Source organism: Leptonychotes weddellii, chromosome 6 (genome assembly GCF_054177405.1).
Source record: "Leptonychotes weddellii isolate Sample4059 chromosome 6, ASM5417740v2, whole genome shotgun sequence".
NCBI lineage: Eukaryota > Metazoa > Chordata > Mammalia > Carnivora > Phocidae > Leptonychotes > Leptonychotes weddellii.
In genome coordinates, this window is record NC_138374.1 from 50,076,495 (window position 1) to 50,097,138 (window position 20,644).

At 43.8% G+C, this 20,644-nt stretch overlaps 1 protein-coding gene across 3 annotated transcripts in view; it reads right to left on the reverse strand.

The window, feature by feature from the left end:
• The window catches only part of SGPL1 (sphingosine-1-phosphate lyase 1), a 57,110-nt gene extending 37,689 nt beyond the window's left edge, over positions 1–19,421 (reverse strand). For 2 of the 3 annotated variants that reach the window (XM_081824103.1, XM_081824102.1), the window contains exon 1: positions 18,856–19,421. Coding sequence is in view for 2 of the 3 variants with exons in the window: in XM_081824102.1 (XP_081680228.1) it covers positions 18,856–18,882 (27 nt within the window). In the remaining variant the exon portion in view is untranslated. The remainder of the gene's footprint in view (positions 1–18,855) is intronic. The other variant, XM_006747401.3, reaches the window with a different exon arrangement.
• Between the last annotated feature and the right edge of the window lie 1,223 nt (positions 19,422–20,644).

A 20,644-nucleotide genomic window follows, 5' to 3' on the forward strand; every position in this document is an offset into this window, starting at 1 on the left:
TTGGATATCTACCTGCAGTGTTCTAGTAGAAGCATGAAAACTTAGGCGGACAGGTACTCAACGAATGTTTATTGAAAACTTTTTTTTTTTTAAACTTTTATTTATTTATTTATTTGACAGAGAGAGACACAGCAAGAGAGGGAACACAAGCAGGGGGAGTGGAAGAGGGAGAAGCAGGCTTCCCGCCGAGCAGGGAGCCCGATGTGGGACTCGATCCCAGGACCCTAGGATCATGACCCCAGCCGAAGGCAGACGCTTAATGACTGAGCCACCCAGGCGCCCCTACTGAAAACATTTCTATCCTTAGCAATTAGGCTGCAGTATAAGGTCATTAACATCAGGCAAGTTCTGGGTTCCCTAGAGGGCTATCCACGGAAACACGGCTTATCTGCAACCCCCTCATAGTTCTTAGCCATTCCCCAGAGCCCACTGTTGCTATCAACAACCTCAATCCTACACAGCAGTCACAGTGCCGGTCAGGACCTGGGGAAGACCAGAGGCGTCTACCCATCATCAGAGGTGTGTCATGATTTCCATCATTATAAAGAATCTTCTAGTGTTAAGGCTAGGATCAAACCAAATGGTTAAATAGTGTATACGGGGGGGAGGGGGGGGCACCTGGGTGGCTCAGTCGTTAAGCATCTGCCTCCAGCTCAGGTCATGATGCCAGGGTCCTGGGATAGAGCCCCACATCGGGCTCCCTACTCGGAGGGAAGCCTGCCTCTCCCTCTGCTTGTGTTCCCTCTCTCTGTCAAATAAATAAAATCTTAAAAAAAAAAATAGTGTATATGGGCTGCAGTGCTCACTCAGCAGAGCACTGCAACTCTCAGTCTCAGGGTCATGAGTTCAAGCCCCACACTGGGCATGGAGCCTACTTTAAAAAAATAATAATAATAATAAATGAATGAATGAATAATGTATACGAATGGGATGCCAGAAGAAATAATCATGCAGATTAGCTTTCCTCCAGTGATACTAGTTCCTAATTCCCCCAGAAAATAGAGCTTACCGAGGTCAAAAGATGCCTGTAGATATTATCAATTTTTCATAGCACATAACAAAAAGTAATATCACTAGTATCAGGGAGAGAGCAAAGAATCAGCAAATACAGACTGTGTTAATTTCTACAAAGCCTATTAAGATATGAAGACACTCCTTGATAACATTTATAAAATTACATTCAGCGAGAATTTATTTTCTTGGTAATTGCTCTAAGAAGATAACGGGAGTCCTTAAATTTCAAGTCCTTAAATCTATCTCCTTAGGAAGAAATCTATTTCTATATTCTCCTTCTCCAAAGACAGAATGTCGCTGGCCTTGGATAGGTCCTAGTAAACTGTGTAGACAACTAGATGGTCACAGAAATTACATGTCCTGGCCTCAGCCCAAGGTCCTTCTGGTTACTACAAACAACCTAGGTTCCGTCCCCAGTGAATAAGCACCTCACAGCATTAACAGCTCCCTGCTTTATAGGGCTCCATGGGCTAATGCATGCTATCTCCTTGGAAAAAAGGATGAGGCAGCTCCTTGGGGCCTTGCACACAGCACAAGCCCCAGGCTGGGGCCTGATGCAACACCAGAGCCCTAGAGAAGCATACAATCCCAATGCTGAAGGGAACCCTAGAGATCGAGCCCATATTCGCAGTTCACAAACAGAGGCCCCGCGGTGAGACAGCCTCGCTAAGCCCAGGCCTCCGACTCAGGGTTCGGGGTTCTTTCCATCCTTCATTCTAAGTGTGCACGGGTGGAGGGTCACTTAACACATTACCATCCAGTGCCATCCCAGGAGTTTCCTTCTCACAATTTACGTTTTAGGCGGAATCTACCCTGGATATATATACAGTTCAGAACAAACTAAAACTGGAGAGGTGTGTCATGACTACAGAGACAGAAACAGCACAAGAACGTAATAGTATTATAACGACTACTTCCCACCATGTCTTCCTGCTTACAGAAATACATTTTTTTGGTCTATATACACCTACATATATATTAATAGTTAATACTAAGGCTTTTATTTATTTCAACCTAATCCACATACTGTCTCTGGAAACACAAGAACCAAGGATGGTCATCTGTGAAGGCCACTAGCTTGTCGTGCCCCTCCAGGCAAATATTTCGCCAATGTGTGCGTCCACGCTTCATCTAGAGGGACACAGGATAACAGTCACACAAGAAATAAATTGTGTCTGTATAGATGTGTACCTGTGGGTGTGTGTGGGTACGTGTGGGCATGGATCTCCAACCCTCAGCAGAGCAGTTTTGATAAAATTTCCACAAGTAAAGCATTCCTTCCTCCGTATCAAACTGGGAATATAGTCCTCTGGAGGAAAACCAAAACAAAACACTCTGCCCACTGAATATATATAAAATGATGACAAAGAATACCATAAATCTTTTTAAAGTGCAATATTAAAACAGAAAAGAAAAACCTCAGTAATATAAAGATTCGAAATAGTAACTACTTTAAGGAGCTACTGTCAAAAACAGATGAGTAAACTAACCCACCTTTCTCTTCTTATTCATTTCCATTTCCCATCTAATAATTAAGTTTTAGCTGATGCCTATAAGACGTCAAAATAATAATCCTAATCATTATTAGACAAAAGGCGGCTGCTAGGATTTATGGGAATTCAGTGGCCCTTTTAGTCCCAATCATATTGCACTCTTCGAATCCCCAAATCACTTCAAGGGACCAAGACACTTTCATAAAAGTAACACAATAGCGGAAGTCTACAAATTCTGTAAATTTGGGACATGTTATTTTTTATTTTATTTTATTTTATTTTAATTTTTTTAGAGAGGGAGGAGGAGATGGGAAGGGGCAGAGGGAGAGGGAGAGAGAGAACCTCAAGCAGGCTCCATGCCCAGCTTGGAGGCCGATGCGGGCCTCAATCTCACGACCCTGAGATCATGACGTGAGCCAGAGCAAGAGTCATATGCTTAACCGACTGAGCCACCCAGGCGCCCCTGCATGTTACTTTTTAGACCATGGGGTTTCATGCTTTTCCTTTTTTTTTTTTTACAGATTTTATTTATTTATTTGAGAGAGAGAGAGAGGACACGAGCAGTGGGAGGGGCAGAGGGAGAGGGAGAAGCAGACTCCCTGCTGAGCAGGGAGCCTGATGCGGGGCTCGATCCCAGGACCCTGGGACCATGACCTGAGCCGAAGGCAGACGCTTAGCTGACAGCCACCCAGGTGCCGCCGGTTTCACACTTGCCCAACCCAGACCCGTGGAAGTGTATTTTACAACCATCTAGTACACACTGCAACAGAAAGATATGAAACCAAAACAAAGGTTTCCAAAATAAAACCTAGCAGTTCATTACTTGTGATGCATGTACATTTTTTTCTCTGTTTCCTCTTTCTTTTTTTTAAATGTCCCGACCACTAAATTGATTCTGCCTCCCTCTGAATGGATCACAGCCTTCAGGTTTAAAAGCCTCACTGTGATCTACTCCTGGCTTCTTTAAATGCAGAATGTAATGCAGCCAAGGGTGTTAACACGGAGGCATTTTGCACTCTACACAATCTCAGTGCTTTTTGCCCTTGAGATTTATTCTCTTAACATTTTTGTGAGTCCCGGGACTGTGATGTCATGAGGGAACGGTCGGTCGAAGAGATGCAGAATCCTTCCGTCACAGGTTCCTTCTCTACTGGTACCAACCCACAGCTGCTCCCAATGACTGCTAACTCTTTGGGTCCTCAAATCCCTCCATGAGAAAAGGTTCCATAGACAAACTTCCCTCGGTGGCGCTATCCACACCCTCCCCCCCAAAAAAAACCTCTCTGAAAACTAGGACTGCACTTGACCAACTGCCAACTAGGCAGTGATATTTCTTCCACAGCGATTTTCTTAATGAACAACGAATACCAGAAGAAACACTCTGAGAATGAATAGGACTAAAAGAGAAAAACCATCTGGCAGACGTTTCCAGAGCCACACTGGATGGTGCTTCCTTCCTCGGAGCTAATACAAATAACAACAACAACAACACAAATAACACCTCGCAGGGCGAACCATCTGTACTCACTCTATTCAAGAGCTGGGGCGTCCCAGCTCAGGCGGCCCCCAGCGCGGCCTCCCACACTCCCTGAGCAGATCTCGGGGCAACGCTGTCCCCGCCACACGCTTGCCTCCTGCTCTTCACGTTTTCTGCCACACAATTATTTCCTGAGCACCTACTACACACATGGCACTATTTTACAGGGATCCGAGATCACCAGTTTGTTTCACTTAAAACTGTCTCTTCCCTTCAAAACTCAAAGATTGGGTGACGCCCTGATCACAGAGGGAATAAAATGAAGAAGGAGAAGGCCAGAGGGGCTGTGATAAACATGCACAAGAAAGGGTGAAGCAACTCAGAATACATGGTGATATTTATATAACTTAAAATTTTAACTGGCTTTCATGTTATTTTATGTGTACTTTACAACCTCATGGGGTTCTCAGGTTAAGAATGAACGGTTTCACGGGGCGCCTGGGTGGCTCAGTTGGTTAAGTGTCTGCCTTCGGCACGGGTCATGATCCCGGGGTCCTGGGATCGAGCCCCACGTCAGGCTCCCTGCTCAACTGGAAGTCTGCTTCTCCCTCTCCCTCTGCCCCTCCCCCTGCTTGTGCTCTCTCTCGCACTCTCTCTCTAATAAATAAATAAAAAAGAATAAACAGTTTAAAAAAAAAAAAGAACGAACAGTTTCTTCACTTCATAGGTGGTAAAAACTGAAATCAAGAAAGGTTAAGTTTGCTCTACAGCAAAGTAATAAGGAGCAAAGTCAGGACTAAAACACAGGACTTCACACACTCAGAGTTGAATTCCAAGACGTCCTGAACCATCTCTTAGGGCTCCACAACATTAACATATCTAAACATTAACTGGAGGGGTGTGACCTAAAAGAAGAGTACTCAAGAAAACCAAAACGCTGTGAGGCCAAGCAGAGGAACCAACAAGTTATTCCAATGTACGTTCTCCTTCCTGATCCTCCCACATCAAAGAGAATCAGGCTAAAGATCAAAGAAAAACATTCCCACTGTCAGAATGATTGACTCTACCAATAATTTCTGAATAGAGACATGGATTCCTTGCCAAAGAAAATGTAGCAATTTTGCTCAGTTGATCATGACCCAGCACAAAGCCTACTAAGGTTTTCTGGTCAAAACTAAAGTGCCCACAAACTAGTTTCCCTAGTTTTCTTCTTCGCTTGCTCGTCCAAATGAGGACTGCCGGCCACAACACAGACCTGGGTTCAAGTGTAAGTCTGTCACTCACAGAAGGAAAAATTCGGAACAGTGATTCCTAACAATATCACTGTGGAGTCATTGTGAAATTGGGCTTCTGGAAAGCTACCTTTCTACAAAAGGTTCACCTTCCTATCAGAGCACAATGACTTCTTTGCATTTCCGGTATGCCTCAATTCAGGTTATTTCTCAAGAGTCAATCAGGGCCAAACGGCTTTAACCAATTGCACTGTGAGTTAACTCGTCCCAGAGGCAGAGCGCTCAACCCTGGTGGGGGAGAATAACCAAGTAATTGTCTTCATACTTGACCTCCCTTATGGTACCAAGTGCTGATAAGAATACAAACAACAGGGGCACCTTGGTGGCTCAGTCGTTAAGCGTCTGCCTTCGGCTCAGGTCATGGTCCCAGGGTCCTGGGGTGGAGTCCCGCATCGGGCTCCCTGCTCTGCAGAGAGCCTGCTTCTCCCTCTCCCACTCCCCCTGCTTGTGTTCCCTCTCTCGCTGTGCCTCTCGCTGTCAAATAAATAAATTAAAAAAAAAAAAAAGAATACAAACAACAGCGAAGGCGTAATTTTTATATCTCCTACAACACCTTCAACACAGCAGGGACGCAACATTTATTTATTCAACTAAAGTGAAATCATTATAATACTGCACACACTTAGGACTGCTCTGTAAGATCCTAGGGAAGATTCTGTCTCGCCTCTCCCACATCTCTCCTGGTGGCAGTGGCTCGAACCCACAGAGGACAATGGCTGGTACTTGTAACCAGGCTGCACACATCGGCACCGTTCAGATAGAACTCACAAAGAACTCACAAGATACATCATGTCATCGGCCGCCAGAGCCAACAGGGAGGTTAAAGACCAGTACATGACCACTCTCCGTCCCTCACAGAGGAACACAATGAAGCCCGAAGGTCACACAGCTTCCCCATATGTTTCCTTTGTAGAATAATTGACTTAACATATTCCTGAGACTCAATCACCAAACTTAGTGGCTATCCGTCTTTTAGATGAGTGTAAAACATCTCCAAGCATTCCTGGAAGTGTTAGTGAGGGCCCAGCCACGTCAGTCCACAAGACCAACTCATTGCTCCAGGCTAATATTTATTCTTAAGCCAAATACTAATGAAAATCAAAATCTCCCACCCTGCAATGCTGCAGAGAAAAAGCAATTTGTTTTCCTCTTCCTTCCACTTTCTTTACATCTAATACAACTACACACTTCACCACTCAATATTCCCGAAGAGCCAGAAATCCGAGTTTTAAAGCAGGAGTGGGCTGCTGAGGAAAAGACGACCTGTCTTACCGAGTTCACCCACTGCCTTAATGTCTTAAGATCAGATGGTACTTAAAGCCTGGGACTCAGGTTAACTAAGAGTTAAAATACAGAAGACACCAAAGAGTTAATGTAGTCACTCTTATTCCACTTCTGCCCTAAAAACAGAAAACAAAGCAAATTAAATCTGGTTCTCTTTCATATCACATTCCACAGAACTTCAAAGTGCAAAATAAACAGGTAAGAAAACACTATTGTTTTTAGAACCTTAAAAGGCATGAAAGTTTATCAGCAAAACCAGATCACAAGCCCAAAGGAAAAACTCCCTTGGTTAAAGAAGTAAGAACTGAGCAACAAAACTAGTCATTTGACTGCATTACAGAAATGTTAGAAGAGACTGAATCATCATTTCTTAGGTGGTAAAGACCAAACCATATACTTCCTCCAAAATTCCACTACATGCATTAAGTTCATCTCAACGAGCTTAACGGTCCATGTTTTCCCTTCTAGCCACGCCTCAAGAGTCAAGAGGTATAGCTCAGTACTACTCCACAAACATTTACCAAGTCTAATTGCTCTATGCTTAGCTCCGGAGTATTCAGGCAAAGCACCTGACCATCACTGAGACATAATCTTGGCCTCAGAAAGGGGACAGATGTACAGTGTTAGAAGTGTACCCATGGAAAATCAAAGCTTCTGAGTTCATAAACGCTGACAGCCCTAAACACTGCCAAACAAGTGCGTAAATTCTGTATTTATTTACTTGTGGGCAGGGCAAGACACCGAGTGAAGACTGATGCGGATTCTGTCACTGAAGACTCGGAGCCCTTCTCTCCTGTGACGCATCAAGAAAGGCACCCTGTGAACTTCAACCAGGAGAGAATGCTGACATGCAGGAAACCAAGTTCAGTAAGCAGAGGAACAGGCTGGTGGGATGCTGAGGTAAGAGCAATTACAGGTTTCTTTGCTAAATACATTCTCACCCAAAGGCAAGGAGGCGGCGTGGGGAAGGTCTACTCAACTTGACGGCTATGAACTCCCAGAGCCTCTTACGGTAAGTAGCTAAATGTGCACATACACAGAAGCTACCTTTCAAAGTACAAAAGGAGTTCACTATCCTCTGGGCAATTAACGGGAACTCCCTAGATTACAAGCAAGGACCAGCAGAAATAATGCCGTATTCTTCACACACAAAGGGGAAGTCTTGACTGCCCGGCGCATACCGCAGCTGGGGAAGAAGTCATATGGGCTTCTCCCTTCCCATCCTTATTTACTAATAGGATTTCTACCTTTGTCATTGAGTTCAAATGCCTACACTTTCCAAATTATATTTATAGAAATCTCCATTTCAATCATCATACTGCTATTAGAGATAAGAAACACTGAATATGTGCCAGGAAGTGTAACCTAAGTTAAGTTGCAAAGGCTACTTCTCTGGAGATTTCTAACACGTAATCTTATTCAAAAGCACAAACCAAAGACCCATCCCTGGGTCTCTGACGGGCCATCAACTGATATAAACACCCTCTGGAAAATCTGCCTTCAAAATCTAGTCACAGAGGAGCTACTTTTCTAAAACTGAAGAAGGGTCTAAATTTAACATTAACACTCAGAAAAGTTTCTGACTTTTTTGATAATCTGTTGAAAGTGCAGAAGAAGATATGTGCTTCCAATGGAAAATTATACATTATCTAAGGCCTCTCTCTTGGTTACCTGATTTTGACTATAAGGAAATGATTGTACAACTCTGTAAGTTGTATATATTACAGGAATTCAAACTATCCTTCATCTATAAACATGCAAAATCTGCCAGGTCTGGTAATGGTTCAACTGACTTCCCTCTCCACTAGGGAAGAAACCAGTTTGGGTGTTGTTTATGTATTCATTTTAATATTCCTGATCTATAAATGTGTCTGTTCTTTTTTTTTTTTTTAAAGATTTATTTATTTATTTATTTGAGAGAGCGAGAATGAGAGAGAGAGTAGATGAGAGGGGGGAGGGTTAGAGGGAGAAGCAGGCTCCTTGCTGAGCAGGGAGCCCGATGCGGGACTCGATCCAGGGACTCCAGGATCATGACCTGAGCCAAAGGCAGTCGCTCAACCAACTGAGCCACCCAGGCGCCCCTAAATGTGTCTGTTCTTTGGACCTTTCCTCTGAACTGGTTATAACATCTGCCTGGTTTCATCATTACAAGCAAAATAAAAATTTTAATGTGTGTTCATTTTATATTTGTATCAGCATCATGATTTTACCTTTTTTGAAAATTATCTTTTAACAAAGGCTAACACCTGTAGGTCCCCAAACGCCGCCACCAAAAAATGCCTGGGAACATGAAACTGCAAATAATTACAAAGGGTTCAGTACATCCTGAAGGCCAGTCATTGGGGTCCATATTCCCCAGGTTAATAAACCCCTCTTCAAAATGAATCATAGAAGTAGCTTTAATATGACAAAGTATCCTATTATATGTAGAGTAAACCCAAGCCCCCTATGTTGCCTGTAGGTGAGAACTATTATCCAGTACTTAAAATCCTCCAGGAAAAGCCTTATGACTATAATAAAAAGGAATGAAATTCTGATCCAAGCTACAATATGCATGAACCTTCAAAACATCATGCTAAGTGAAAAAAGCTAATCACAAAAGACCAGACACTATAGGATTCCATTTATATGAAGTGTTCTGAATAAGGAAATCTACAGACAAAAAGTAGTTTGGGGGTCGCCTACGGCTGGGGGACTGGGAGGACATAAGGAAGTGACTGCTGAGACATGGAGTCTCTTCTGAAAATATTCTAAATTGTGGTGATAGTTGCACAACTCTGTGAACATAGTGAAAACCAATGAACTGGATGCTTTAAAAAAAAAAAAAGGCATTATGACCCAGCAGTTTCATTTATGTTCACCAAATGTTCTCTCAGCTAAGACGAACCACCTAAGATTCACAGGCTTTCTTTAAAAAACGAAACAAAGGGCGCCTGGGTGGCTCCGTTGGTTAATAAGCATCTGCCTTCGGCTTAGGTCATGATCCCGGAGTCCTGGGATCGAGCCCCGCATCGGGCTCCCTGCTCAGCCGGGAGCCTGCTTCTCTCTCTGCCCCTCTCCCCCGCTCATGCTCTCTCTCTCTCTCTGTCTGAAATAAATAAAATCTTTAAAATAAATAAATAAATAAAAATAAAATAAAAAACGAAACAAAACAAACCCCCAAAACCCAAAGGCCTTTCTGAAAAAAAGTTCCCATACGGGCTATAAACAGCAGAAACCCTAAAGTTCCAGAAAAAGAGAGTAAAGCTTTGGACTCCAAAGGAAAGCAATCCTAACTAGGTATCTAAAAATAACTTAGAAATCTGTAGAGCAATTATGTATAAACTAGACAAAGCAGGTCATTATTGCCTAAAAGTATATATTTTGAAGAGTCTGTAAATAGAATTATTAACTGCTAAAATGATGAATTCTTAAAAAAATACTTTCTCCCTTGGCAGCTCATAAACACGTACTCCAGCCACTACCGAGGGTGTGGGAAAGGGACAGCCAGCTCTGGGCGCTCTTCTGAACCGACACTCATCACCACTCCTGGGGACTCACTGAGCGTCAGAGACAGCTGTGGTGCCCTCCAAAGTCTGGACCAGTGATCAGAGGCTTCTACTCTAATTTTAGCTGTGTGTGACCTCTGGCCCATGACCGAGCCTCTATGCAGCTGGATTTTGCTCATCTGCAAAAACAGATGCCATTGTTACAATTCAACAAAAAGTTTCCAAGACAAAAAAGATACACTCATCTGTCTACTCACAGGTTGTTGTGAATATTCAATGCAGTCAGGTAGTAAGAGGTTGACTGCAGATAATAAATGCTTACTAAATATTTGATGAACCTGAATGAGTCTCTGATGATAAACGTTCTCCTTTCCTTTTCAGTAAGCAGCAAGGAAAAGTAAGCTTTGTGATGTCCCAAGCGAAGTCCCACAGGCAGAGCTGGGAGAGGCTTTAAGTGGTTTGCTTCCCATGCCTCCGTTGTATTTTCTTACAGACACCAATAATGAAATACATGCTAATAGTGAGCTGCACCTCCATTTAATAAGACAGATATTAAGTCAACTCTCAGCCTTCAACTATCTAATTCAATCAGAAGGTTGCAAGTGCCCTCTTATCTACAAAACAGGATTGTATCGGTTACCTACTCATGTTTACAGATCATAAGCCTGATTTCAGGCATCTGGACAGATTGCTGTTGACTGCTATTGTTATGACTCTTGGGAAAGCGTTTGAAATCACAAGTTTATCAAAAAGGGCTGCGGGGCATACTCCTAGGCCTTTGTCCGCCCTGGCGGCAGTGCATCTAGACAAGGAGCAGGTCCCCCATGGCATTCTTGTATTTGGCCTCAAGTCTTTCCTACTAGAGTACGAAAACAGAATTTTCTATTTGCCTCAATTGTCTCAGCACCAGTAAGACTGGAACTCAAGATGGTTTTAAAAGGGAATACATCAGTCCTATCTGCCAAAATGCATTTCAAAGGAATACATTTAAATGCTTTCAGAAAAGCCTCCAGAAAAAAAGGTCTCCCCAGTAAATATACCACAACAGCTGTCTGGATTCCAAAGAGTTCCAGAGGACTATGATTTTACCTTGGAATTCACTGTTACAAATGGTGTTTTACAAATCTAAACTCTGCCCTTAACAGAGAACAAAGGCTGCTCTTTTCCATCAAATGTTTATTAAAAGTTAGAGACGAGGGGCGCCTGGGTGGCTCAGTTGGTTAAGCGACTGCCTTCGGCTCAGGTCATGATCCTGGAGTCCGGGGATCGAGTCCCGCATCGGGCTCCCTGCTCGGCGGGGAGCCTGCTTCTTCTCCCTCTGACCCTCCCCCCTCTCATGTGCTCTCTCTCTCATTCTCCCTGTCTCAAATAAATAAATAAAATCTTAAAAAAAAAAAAAGTTAGAGACGAGATAAATAAGAACACAGTAGGCTTTTACTCTCCGGGGAAATTAGAGAAAAGGAAGGACATTTCACACTTTAAAAGTGCCTACCCTACTTCAGGACAGAGTTCTCAATGCTATCTCCCACGTCTAGTGTGCAGGTAACAGAAATTTAGGATTTGCTGCCTAAAAGCTAAAAGCACAAGTTACACATTAAGAAAACCCTGTGGGAGTATAAATCAGTACAACCACTTGGGAAACCTGTCTGGCAGTGGGCCTCAGACCTGGCAATGCTATGTTTACCCAAAGACATGTTCATTCAAAACAGCCAACAACTAGAAACGCAAATGTTCATCAACTATAGAAGGAATAAACTGCCCTGTTTTATACATATAAAACCGCACAGCTATGGTTTTTAAAACTACTGCTACATAAGAGCATGGCTGAATCTCACAGATTCAGCAAAAAGGACACTCGAAATAAAACATACCGTATGTTTCCATTTATATGAGGTTCAAAAATCAGCAAAACGAATCTATAGTGAGAAGGATAACCTCTGCGGGGTCCAAATGGGAGGGAAGGAAGAACTTGCTGGGAGGCTGGACATTCTTAGTATCTGGGCGGCGAGTACAGTGTATCCCACATGCAAATATTACTGACCTGTATAATTAAGATTCGTGCCCTTTACTGTATGCAAGTTCTATCTCAAAAAAGAAAACTACCTTTTTTCTTTTTTAATTCAAAAGTGATTTTATCCACTGCCTGGGATAATAGGCCACATAAGCAACAGTATGCCAGAAAAACGAACCAGGAGGAAGACTGTTCTGCAGTTTCTGCCTATACAATAGGCATGTCACTCATTCATTCATCAAACCTTTACAGTTTGCCCATTTCATGACAAGGAGCTCAGTTAGCTATATTATATTAAATTAAAATGCACTATTAGGCTAAAAGTGCAACTTACTAGGTAAGATGTAACAATTTTAAATCTGTATGCACCTAGTAACAAAATCTCAAAATACGTACAACAAAATCTTAATAGAACCACAAGGAGAAATAAATAATTGAAAAAGCGTAAGACTGGAAGAGCCACCCACAAAACATGAAATCCAAATAGTTAATATTCAGTGAAAAGGACACTTAACCTCAGGAGTAATCTGGGAATTGCATATGGGAATCAATTAGATTTTACCCTCCTGGAATGGCAAAAAATATAAAAACCCTTGTAAGTACCAAGTTTGTCAAATTGTGTAGGAACAAGAACTATTGCTAGGAGTATAAACTGTATTGACTTCTTCCGCAAAGTCTGTCATCTAGCGAAGTTACAATGCAGCGATTCTACTCCCAGGAATAAATCCCAGAAAAACTTACACTTTTGATTACTTCTCATATACAAGAAAGTTCACTACAGTAATGCTCAAAAAAGCCTCAAACTGGAAGCCACCCAAGTGTCCATCATCATGGATTGGATAAACTGTGGTAGTCATACAGTGAAGTACTGGGCAACAATGAAAATGAATGAACTAAAACTCAAAAACTACAGGTAATAACATGGATGAATCTCACAAATACGGAGCAACACAGGGAAATCACAAAAAAATACATACAAATCGATTTACAGCAAGTTAAAAAATGAACAAAACTAGGGATGCCTCGGTGGCTCAGTCGGTAATCGTCTGCCTTCAGCTCAGGTCATGATTCCAGGGTCCTAGGATGGAATCCCCACATCAGGCTCTTTGCTCAGCAGGAAGCCTGCTTCTCCTTCTCCCTCTGCCTCTGCAGCTCCCCCTGCTTGTGCTCTCGCTCTCTGACAAATAAAATCTTAAAAAAAAAAAAATGAACAAAACTAAAGGGACATATACATAGGTGGTAACACTTTTTTTTTTTTTTTTTAAACACAGCAAGAGAATAATTATTCCAAAAATCAGGATAGTCATCCCTAGAGGAGAGGAAAGGAGATATAATCAGGGTGAGGCACATGGGATTGGGGGTAAATAGTCTATTTCTTAATCTGGGGACAGATGTATGACTGTTTTATTGTTATTCTTTAAAATGTAGGTATGTGCTTTATATAACTCTCTACATGTAATAAATTTCATATGATAACATTTTTGATTAAAAAGGAGAGCAAGCCCTTCTCCTTGCCTTTGCTCTTCCTACCAAATAAAACATGAACATAACAGCTCAAGCTCAGGGCAGCTATCCTGGACCAGGAGGGGATGCACCGTGTATGGTGGAACCTCCTCAAAGGCCTAGGAATGACCATATCAGCCAAGAAGGGTCTACTCTGGCCTTCTCTTACTTTAGAGAAATTCATTTCTACCTTTTGAAAATCTCTGTTACCCTAGTTTTTCTTTTATACACAGCCAAACCTAACCCTACCAGATAGATCAGTGATCTGGACAAATGGAACACTTTCTACATTTAAAGCTGTCCAACAATGGAAAGAACTCCCTGAGAAAGCACTCTGCACCCACCCCTGGCAGGGCACCGTGGAAAGGATTTCCACACAGCAAGGGAAGTTGGACTGCAGGATTTCTCAATGCCCTTCAGGCAATTAAGATTCTAAGGCTACTCCTGGAAAAAAGCAGCTCGGGCCTTGCCAAAGCTGTGGCAACATTTTGCGCTGAATCTATCCTTCTGTTATCAGTGAGAACATTCCTTTTCTATAACATTCCATGTTCTATCGTTCTTCAAGACTCTGCTAACAAGCTATCTTCTCGCCTGTGCCTCTCAGAACTAACTTGACCTCAACTTTAGCATGCTGGCTATCTTCCCTTGGCTCCTCCAGATCCCCTACCCAACCTTCTCCACCTCTCTGTGCCTCACAGGACTGCCCTCTATGAATTAAATCTCCCAGGCTCCTTACTTATCCTCTGGTTTCCAGCTGGGTTTGGCCAATGAAAGGCTCCAGCCTGAGATCAGAGGGTGGGAAAAGAAAGGGTCTGAGGTATTTATTCTCCTTGATTCCCTCCCTGCTAGGGTACCGATTGGCAGTGGAGCATTCCTACAGGTTACCCTCTCCTCCAGCTAAACTTTCTCGGTTCCAGAAGCTACTCTCTCTTTGCCCATTCAGGCCTAAGAATGATGATGGCTCTTAGCCCTGAGGTGTTTCACCAACTCCTACGGGTCTTCTTAACTCTGCCCAGCTTTGTAAATAGTCCTTTTTTCTCCTCAATCACACTATTGGAGGGTGCCAAGAGATAACTGATATATCCAACCTACTCTTCAGCCTGCACCATTCCACCTTCCCGGATGCTGATTTCCCCTTACCCCCCAGCATGGTTTTTCTCTCAGTAATTGTGTTCTATATGTTTCCACATATGGACTGATTCACTCTGAATCAATTCCCTATGGAAAATTCTTAATCCCAAAATGATTCCCAGTTCTGTCACCAATGTGTACAAACTGTATGTTTGGGCAAAGCTTAGAAAGCAAATGTTACTAAAAATTCCTGACACACAGACTGCAAAGCCAAGCCAAATACTGGGATTTGAGGTTTATCTATTTATAATCCCTCCTTCCTTTAGACCAATGGCTGGAGAAATTATCAGACTTGTTATTATAGTTTTGCTTTACCAGTAAGACTAGAACAATGCCAAATACAGTGCTCATCTTACAAGGGCCATTCAAACGGTCAACAAAATTTTAAAGGTCCTACCAGTCCCAATAAATTTTCCCTTCCTTCTAGACAATCCTACAAATAAAACACCAGATTCAAATACTAGAAATGAGCTTTTAGTGCCCATCTTTTGGCTTATTGCTCAAATCCTACCTGACATTCAGAAAGAAAGCATGCCTGAGAAAGAGTCAAGGCTCAAAGAGAAAGCTCTAAGATCTGGAAAGATTCCATTTTGAACTCCCCCCAAAAAACTGAGACAGGCTTATTGTTTCCACATCAAGAGTGCTTCAGAAATGTTGCAAAGAAAAGCATTTCTTAAGATTTTACTGTATCACAGAAGATTGTGCTGTATACTGTCCAATATATATATTCCAAAGCAGCAGGACTTGGTCCATGGACAAAATAACCCCAAGTAGCACTGTAACAGACCCACTAGACTCTAAGAAAAGACTCATTCTCGTGCGAGAATATGAATGCAAGGGCTACGCAGATGCTATTCCCTATGTTCAGGAACCCTACACCAGGGTTTCTCAACCCAAGCACTACTGACATTTTAGGCCACATCATTCTTGGTGGTGGAGTGCTGTGTGCATAGTAGGGCCTGTAGTTGCATTCCTGACCTCTAGCACTTAGTTTGGCAACCAAAAAAGTCTCCAGACATTGCCAAATGTTCCCGGGAAGCAAAATCACAGCTGTGAACCTTGGCCCTAGATAAACTCTCTCTCAAACTCCGCCCAGCACTATCAGAGCGCATATGATTCACTGGATGAGAAAAGAGAAAAGCCACCCAAAGGAGCAGACTTAGCTTTATAAAGTACTCTTTTCTTAAAAGCTCTAAGTATTTGACAACTTGAAAAGTGACACCATTCCCCAGCACTAGGAAGGAGGAGAACACAGGTGAAAAGAATGGTTGCCAAAGTGGAGAGAAACTGCTAAAAAAAATTCCCGGACTTGAAATCCTCCTGAAAGCACCGCAGGTCTCAGATGAATACTCTCACCCCTTTTATTATCTCTGAGACACAGATGGAAAGTATTACAGTTCATGACATAAGTGCGCAAACGGAAAAAGGCAAACCACCTTTATCAAACGAGGGCAAAGCGAAGGGCAGGAAGGCACTGAACACTGACAGCCCCAGCTCCGTGGAGTGGGGTACAAGGCTTATCATGGACGGACCCCGGTTCATCTTCATGCTTTAGTGCCACATGATACTGTCCATACAAGTAGTTTCCAACCCTATCAAACACAATGCCCTCTTTTTCGAACAAATATTTTATATGCCCTTTTATTGTTCTGAAACGGAATTCAAAGACCTCTACGAACATAACTTTTAAAAATTTCAATATAATGCCCTAACTGCAAGGTACGAGAAAATAAATCAGAAGATCTGTATATAATAAAATATATGTTTTCAGACAAGACCATACTAGAAAACAGAAGCACCCCCCCAACACACTTCCAAAGTGCCCCCTCAGAGGGCAGAGCTCTCCCGCCCTACACAAACCATGTCCCATCAGTCACAAAGCTCAGCAACCTCTGTCCCTTATGAGCAATGTGGCCCAGAGGCAGCATCACAAAGCAGAACAGGAGGGATTTGAAGTCAGACTAACTGTAGTTAAAACGGGGCTCCACCACCTCATCGCTGCAGTACCCTCCCTAAGCCTGGTTTTTCACCTACAAAAGGAGGATGCCAGCGTATTTTTCAAAGGGTTTTTGCGAAAATTAAATGAATATGTAGAGTATCTTATTTCTGCACCTAACATGTAATACCTGCTCAATAAATGTTAGCTACCAGATTTATGTTATTATTCCTGGATCCACCTTGGATTGTGTCCTAGCTTACGCCCATCTTATTCCCCCAGCAGAAAGGATGGATGATGGGATATCCATTCATCAGAGATGCTCTAAAAAGGATTCACATACAATATAAGTAAGAAGTTGCATCACACGGCCTCCAAGATTGCTTCTACTTCTGGGGCGCTACAATACACTGCCTTGCATGGAGATTATTTTTTATTAACTGGGGTCCTTTCTTGCCAGTTAGAGGGCCCAGAACATGTCTTCTGCTTCATACAAAGTAGCTAAAGAAGGCAGATAATGACCATTTACTACCCCCGTTGAGAACCCGGCCCTGGCCACTGGTTCTTTACCATCTGGCCTCAAAGAGCACAACACACACAAAGAAGGAATGACAACTCTTCCAGAGAAAGCACCTCAAGGAACACACAGAATCCTCAGAGAGTGAGGATTCTCAAGAGCCAGTCATTATCCGTGTGAGTTAATTCCTTACACCAACAAGCAAATCAACACCCTCAATACTCTAGATTATCAAATGAGGAAATGAAAACTAATGTGGTGGCCAGAGAAATACTTCAAAACAAAACGATGCCCAAGTTAACATCCTGAATAAAAAAGCAGTGACTGATCACACTGTTCAAGAGAGCCCACGGGCCCAAGAAGTCACAAGCTCATCTCTGGGCATGAAGGTGTAGCCTACTTACACCAGAAATCTTAATTTATATAAACATACTGATCTGTAAGAGGAAAAACAAATTGCCAATCGTTACAAATCATTCTGCATTAACCCTCTAAGGTGCTTATTTCTGAGTAGTATAATTATTGGTTATTGCTTCTTTTTGCTTATGTATAGCTCCCAATTTTTCTAATATGTGGCTCCTGCGATAAGAATTTAAAATCACATAATAAATAAGGCTATTTATTATCTACTGACAATCATGAAATTTGAGGCAAGAAGCTACTTTAGGTGAACTCGTTATCAGGATCTGTGAATAAGCCAACTATTTACCCACGTCTCTAAAACCATCCTTGCTCTCTGCCTCAAACTGGAACTAATCACCACTTAATTTCCTTCTTTATCCGTCCCACAGATCTTACAGGTTTTGCCACTTCAGAAAGTCAGGACTGGGTATAAAAAAAAAAAAACCTTCACTGCTAGGTTTTTTTGCCAGTTTCCCAGTGACAGCTACCAGCTCTCTGAGATAGTGAGATAAAGAGAGGGAAATGAATTGTTCTGAAATCTGTGTTTTCCCACAAAGAGCCATCAGACTCAGAGAAGTAGCTTATTAAAAACAAAATGCTCTTTTTCGAGAGAGCTATTGGAAAGCCATGGGCTCCCCACAATACTCACAATAAAGAGCCTCTATGGAATCATAAATGTCCCAAGAATAAAACCTCATTTCGGTAAACACTCATTTGGCAATGCTGTTCTCCCTGCTCAGCAAAAAAAAAAAAAAAAAAAAAAAGGCAGGGAAATCTCGAGAGGAAAAAACAGACTCTACCAAAGCAGGCATATTCCTCAGCCCAACAAAAGAACTTAAATTCAAATTAGTTTAACTCAACAAGCATTTGTTAAGCACTTACTATACACAGAGCACCATGACAGTTGTTTATTCATCTCTAAACAAGTAAGACATGATTATCTGTCTTGAGGAATCATAACTCTAGTCTGGGAGACAAACACTTATAAACGAATACATGGCAGACACGGACAAAATTTAATAGAAATTTTAAAACTGTTCTGGTAGTATGGGAAGGGAGAGATTAAAATCAATTGCAAGAATTCTGTAAAAGAGTCTTCATATTCATTAAATACAAATATATTCGTATATTTAATCCAGTCATTTATCCATCCCAACCAGTAAACCCAAAATAAAAGGTGGCAGAAATGCTCAGCTACCAAAAGCAAGCATCAGAAGTGAGAGCCACACACTTAGGTCCTTTAGACTAAAAATAAAACTTAAGGGACAAGTGCCTTCTAACAAGGAGGATGTTTGGGAAAGACTCACCAACATCAGAAGGTCCGTACTCGGCATCTTCCTTCCCCAGCCGTCCTCTCGGGGCTTCCCCTCTGCAAGAGGGAACCAGGTCTGTTTACTTCTAAAGCTTTAAATTGTCGCCTCGGCCCGCCTAGAGTCGCTAGAGCAGTCAAGAAATGGTTCTCTCGCTCCTTTGAGAGCTCCGATTTCACTCGCAGATATGACACTCCACCCCCAGCACCCAAGCCAGCGAATCAGAATCCTGCTGGCACTGTGCTTCCCTCCCACAGCTGACCAAACGAATCCGGACCCAGCCTCCCACCAAGCAAGCCCCCCAGGTATACACCCGCGGAAACGCCCAGCCCGCCGCCGACCCGGCCCGGAGCCCCGGAGCCCAGCCCGCCAACGCAGCAGGGCGGAAGATCGGACGCCACGGGCAGCCCAGCCCAGCGTCCAGCCTCCAGAGCCCTCCTGGCCTCGCTCCCGACTCCATCGCTTCCACCCCGGAGCCCTTCCTCTCTTCGGAAGGATCAGCAGATCCCTGCTGCCCCACTCCGCTCCCACCTCCGAGGCAGTGGGGTCTCAGAGTCCGCTCCCTCTCGGGTACCCCCCCGCTCCCTCTAACCTCGGGGCTCTGCGCGCCCACACTCATCCCGCGCCCCTCGGTCCGCCGGGCCCTCCTTCCTCCCCTCCACTCCACTCCCCTGCCCTGCCCACCCTGGAGCCCTCCGCCCCAGCCCGACCCTCCCTTTTCCGGAGCCTCAGCGGCCCTCCTGCACTCCCCTGCCCCGAGTCCGCTTCCCCGCTCCTTCCCTGAGCCTCTCCCTCTCGTCGGCCAGGCTCCTCCTCACCACGCGACCGACTCGCGGGCGGCGGAGCGCGGGCTCCCCCTGCAGCCGCCGCCACCGAGATTGGAGGTCCGACCGCCGGCGGACCCGCCCCTCCCCGCCCGGAAATGGCTCCCCAGCCCCGGCGTGCGCGGCCCCGGCATCGGGCGCGCGCACGCTCCGGGGCGGGGGGCGAGACCCACCTCCCCTCCGGGCCCCACGGCGCGTGCGCGCCGCCTGCTGGCCAGGCAGGGACCGGCACCCCGGCGGGCCCTCGAGGGAAGGTGGAACCAGCCTGCGCCCAACCATCACCAGCTTCTCCTTCAGGCTGCCTTTTACAAAAACCAACTTACTGGTCGCATTTGGTCACTTGGAGCCCTTGAGAGAGTCAGCCTGTCGAGCACTGCACAAACTGATCCAAAGCAACCACTCAAGATGGGTCTCCAAAGAGACCTTTGGGATTTTAATGGGTGACTCAGAGATTTGCCCCCTTCTCTTTCCGGGATATTTCCTCGAGGTCAATAATGCCTGAAGAAAAGCTACATGAAAACCCCCTAAATGGAATTGCCCTCCCCATAGTTCCCTCCCCCCACAAATATGGAGAACAGAGACCAGGTATTGGGCAAAAAATGTTACCAATATTACTTTATTTTCATGAGCAATGTTGGGAGGCATCTAATACTCAAGTGAAAGTGCCCACCGGGACCACAAATGTCACCCTTCATTTCCAGTTGAAACAGCTAAATCTCAAGCTATGTTTGTCATGTTTTGCCCAGGACACTATTAATTCAGCAGGGGCGAAGGTAGCATGGTTACACTTAACTGACCAGTGATCAGCATGGGGTATATTTTTCAACAGATTTAAAAATGACACCTAGATGGAATCTTGAAATCTTAACAAAAATGACACTAATGAGGGTAGCCAATTCCATCCCCTTGCAAATGTGAGGACCCTAACTTACAGTGTCATCACCACCATCAGTACCCTCAAG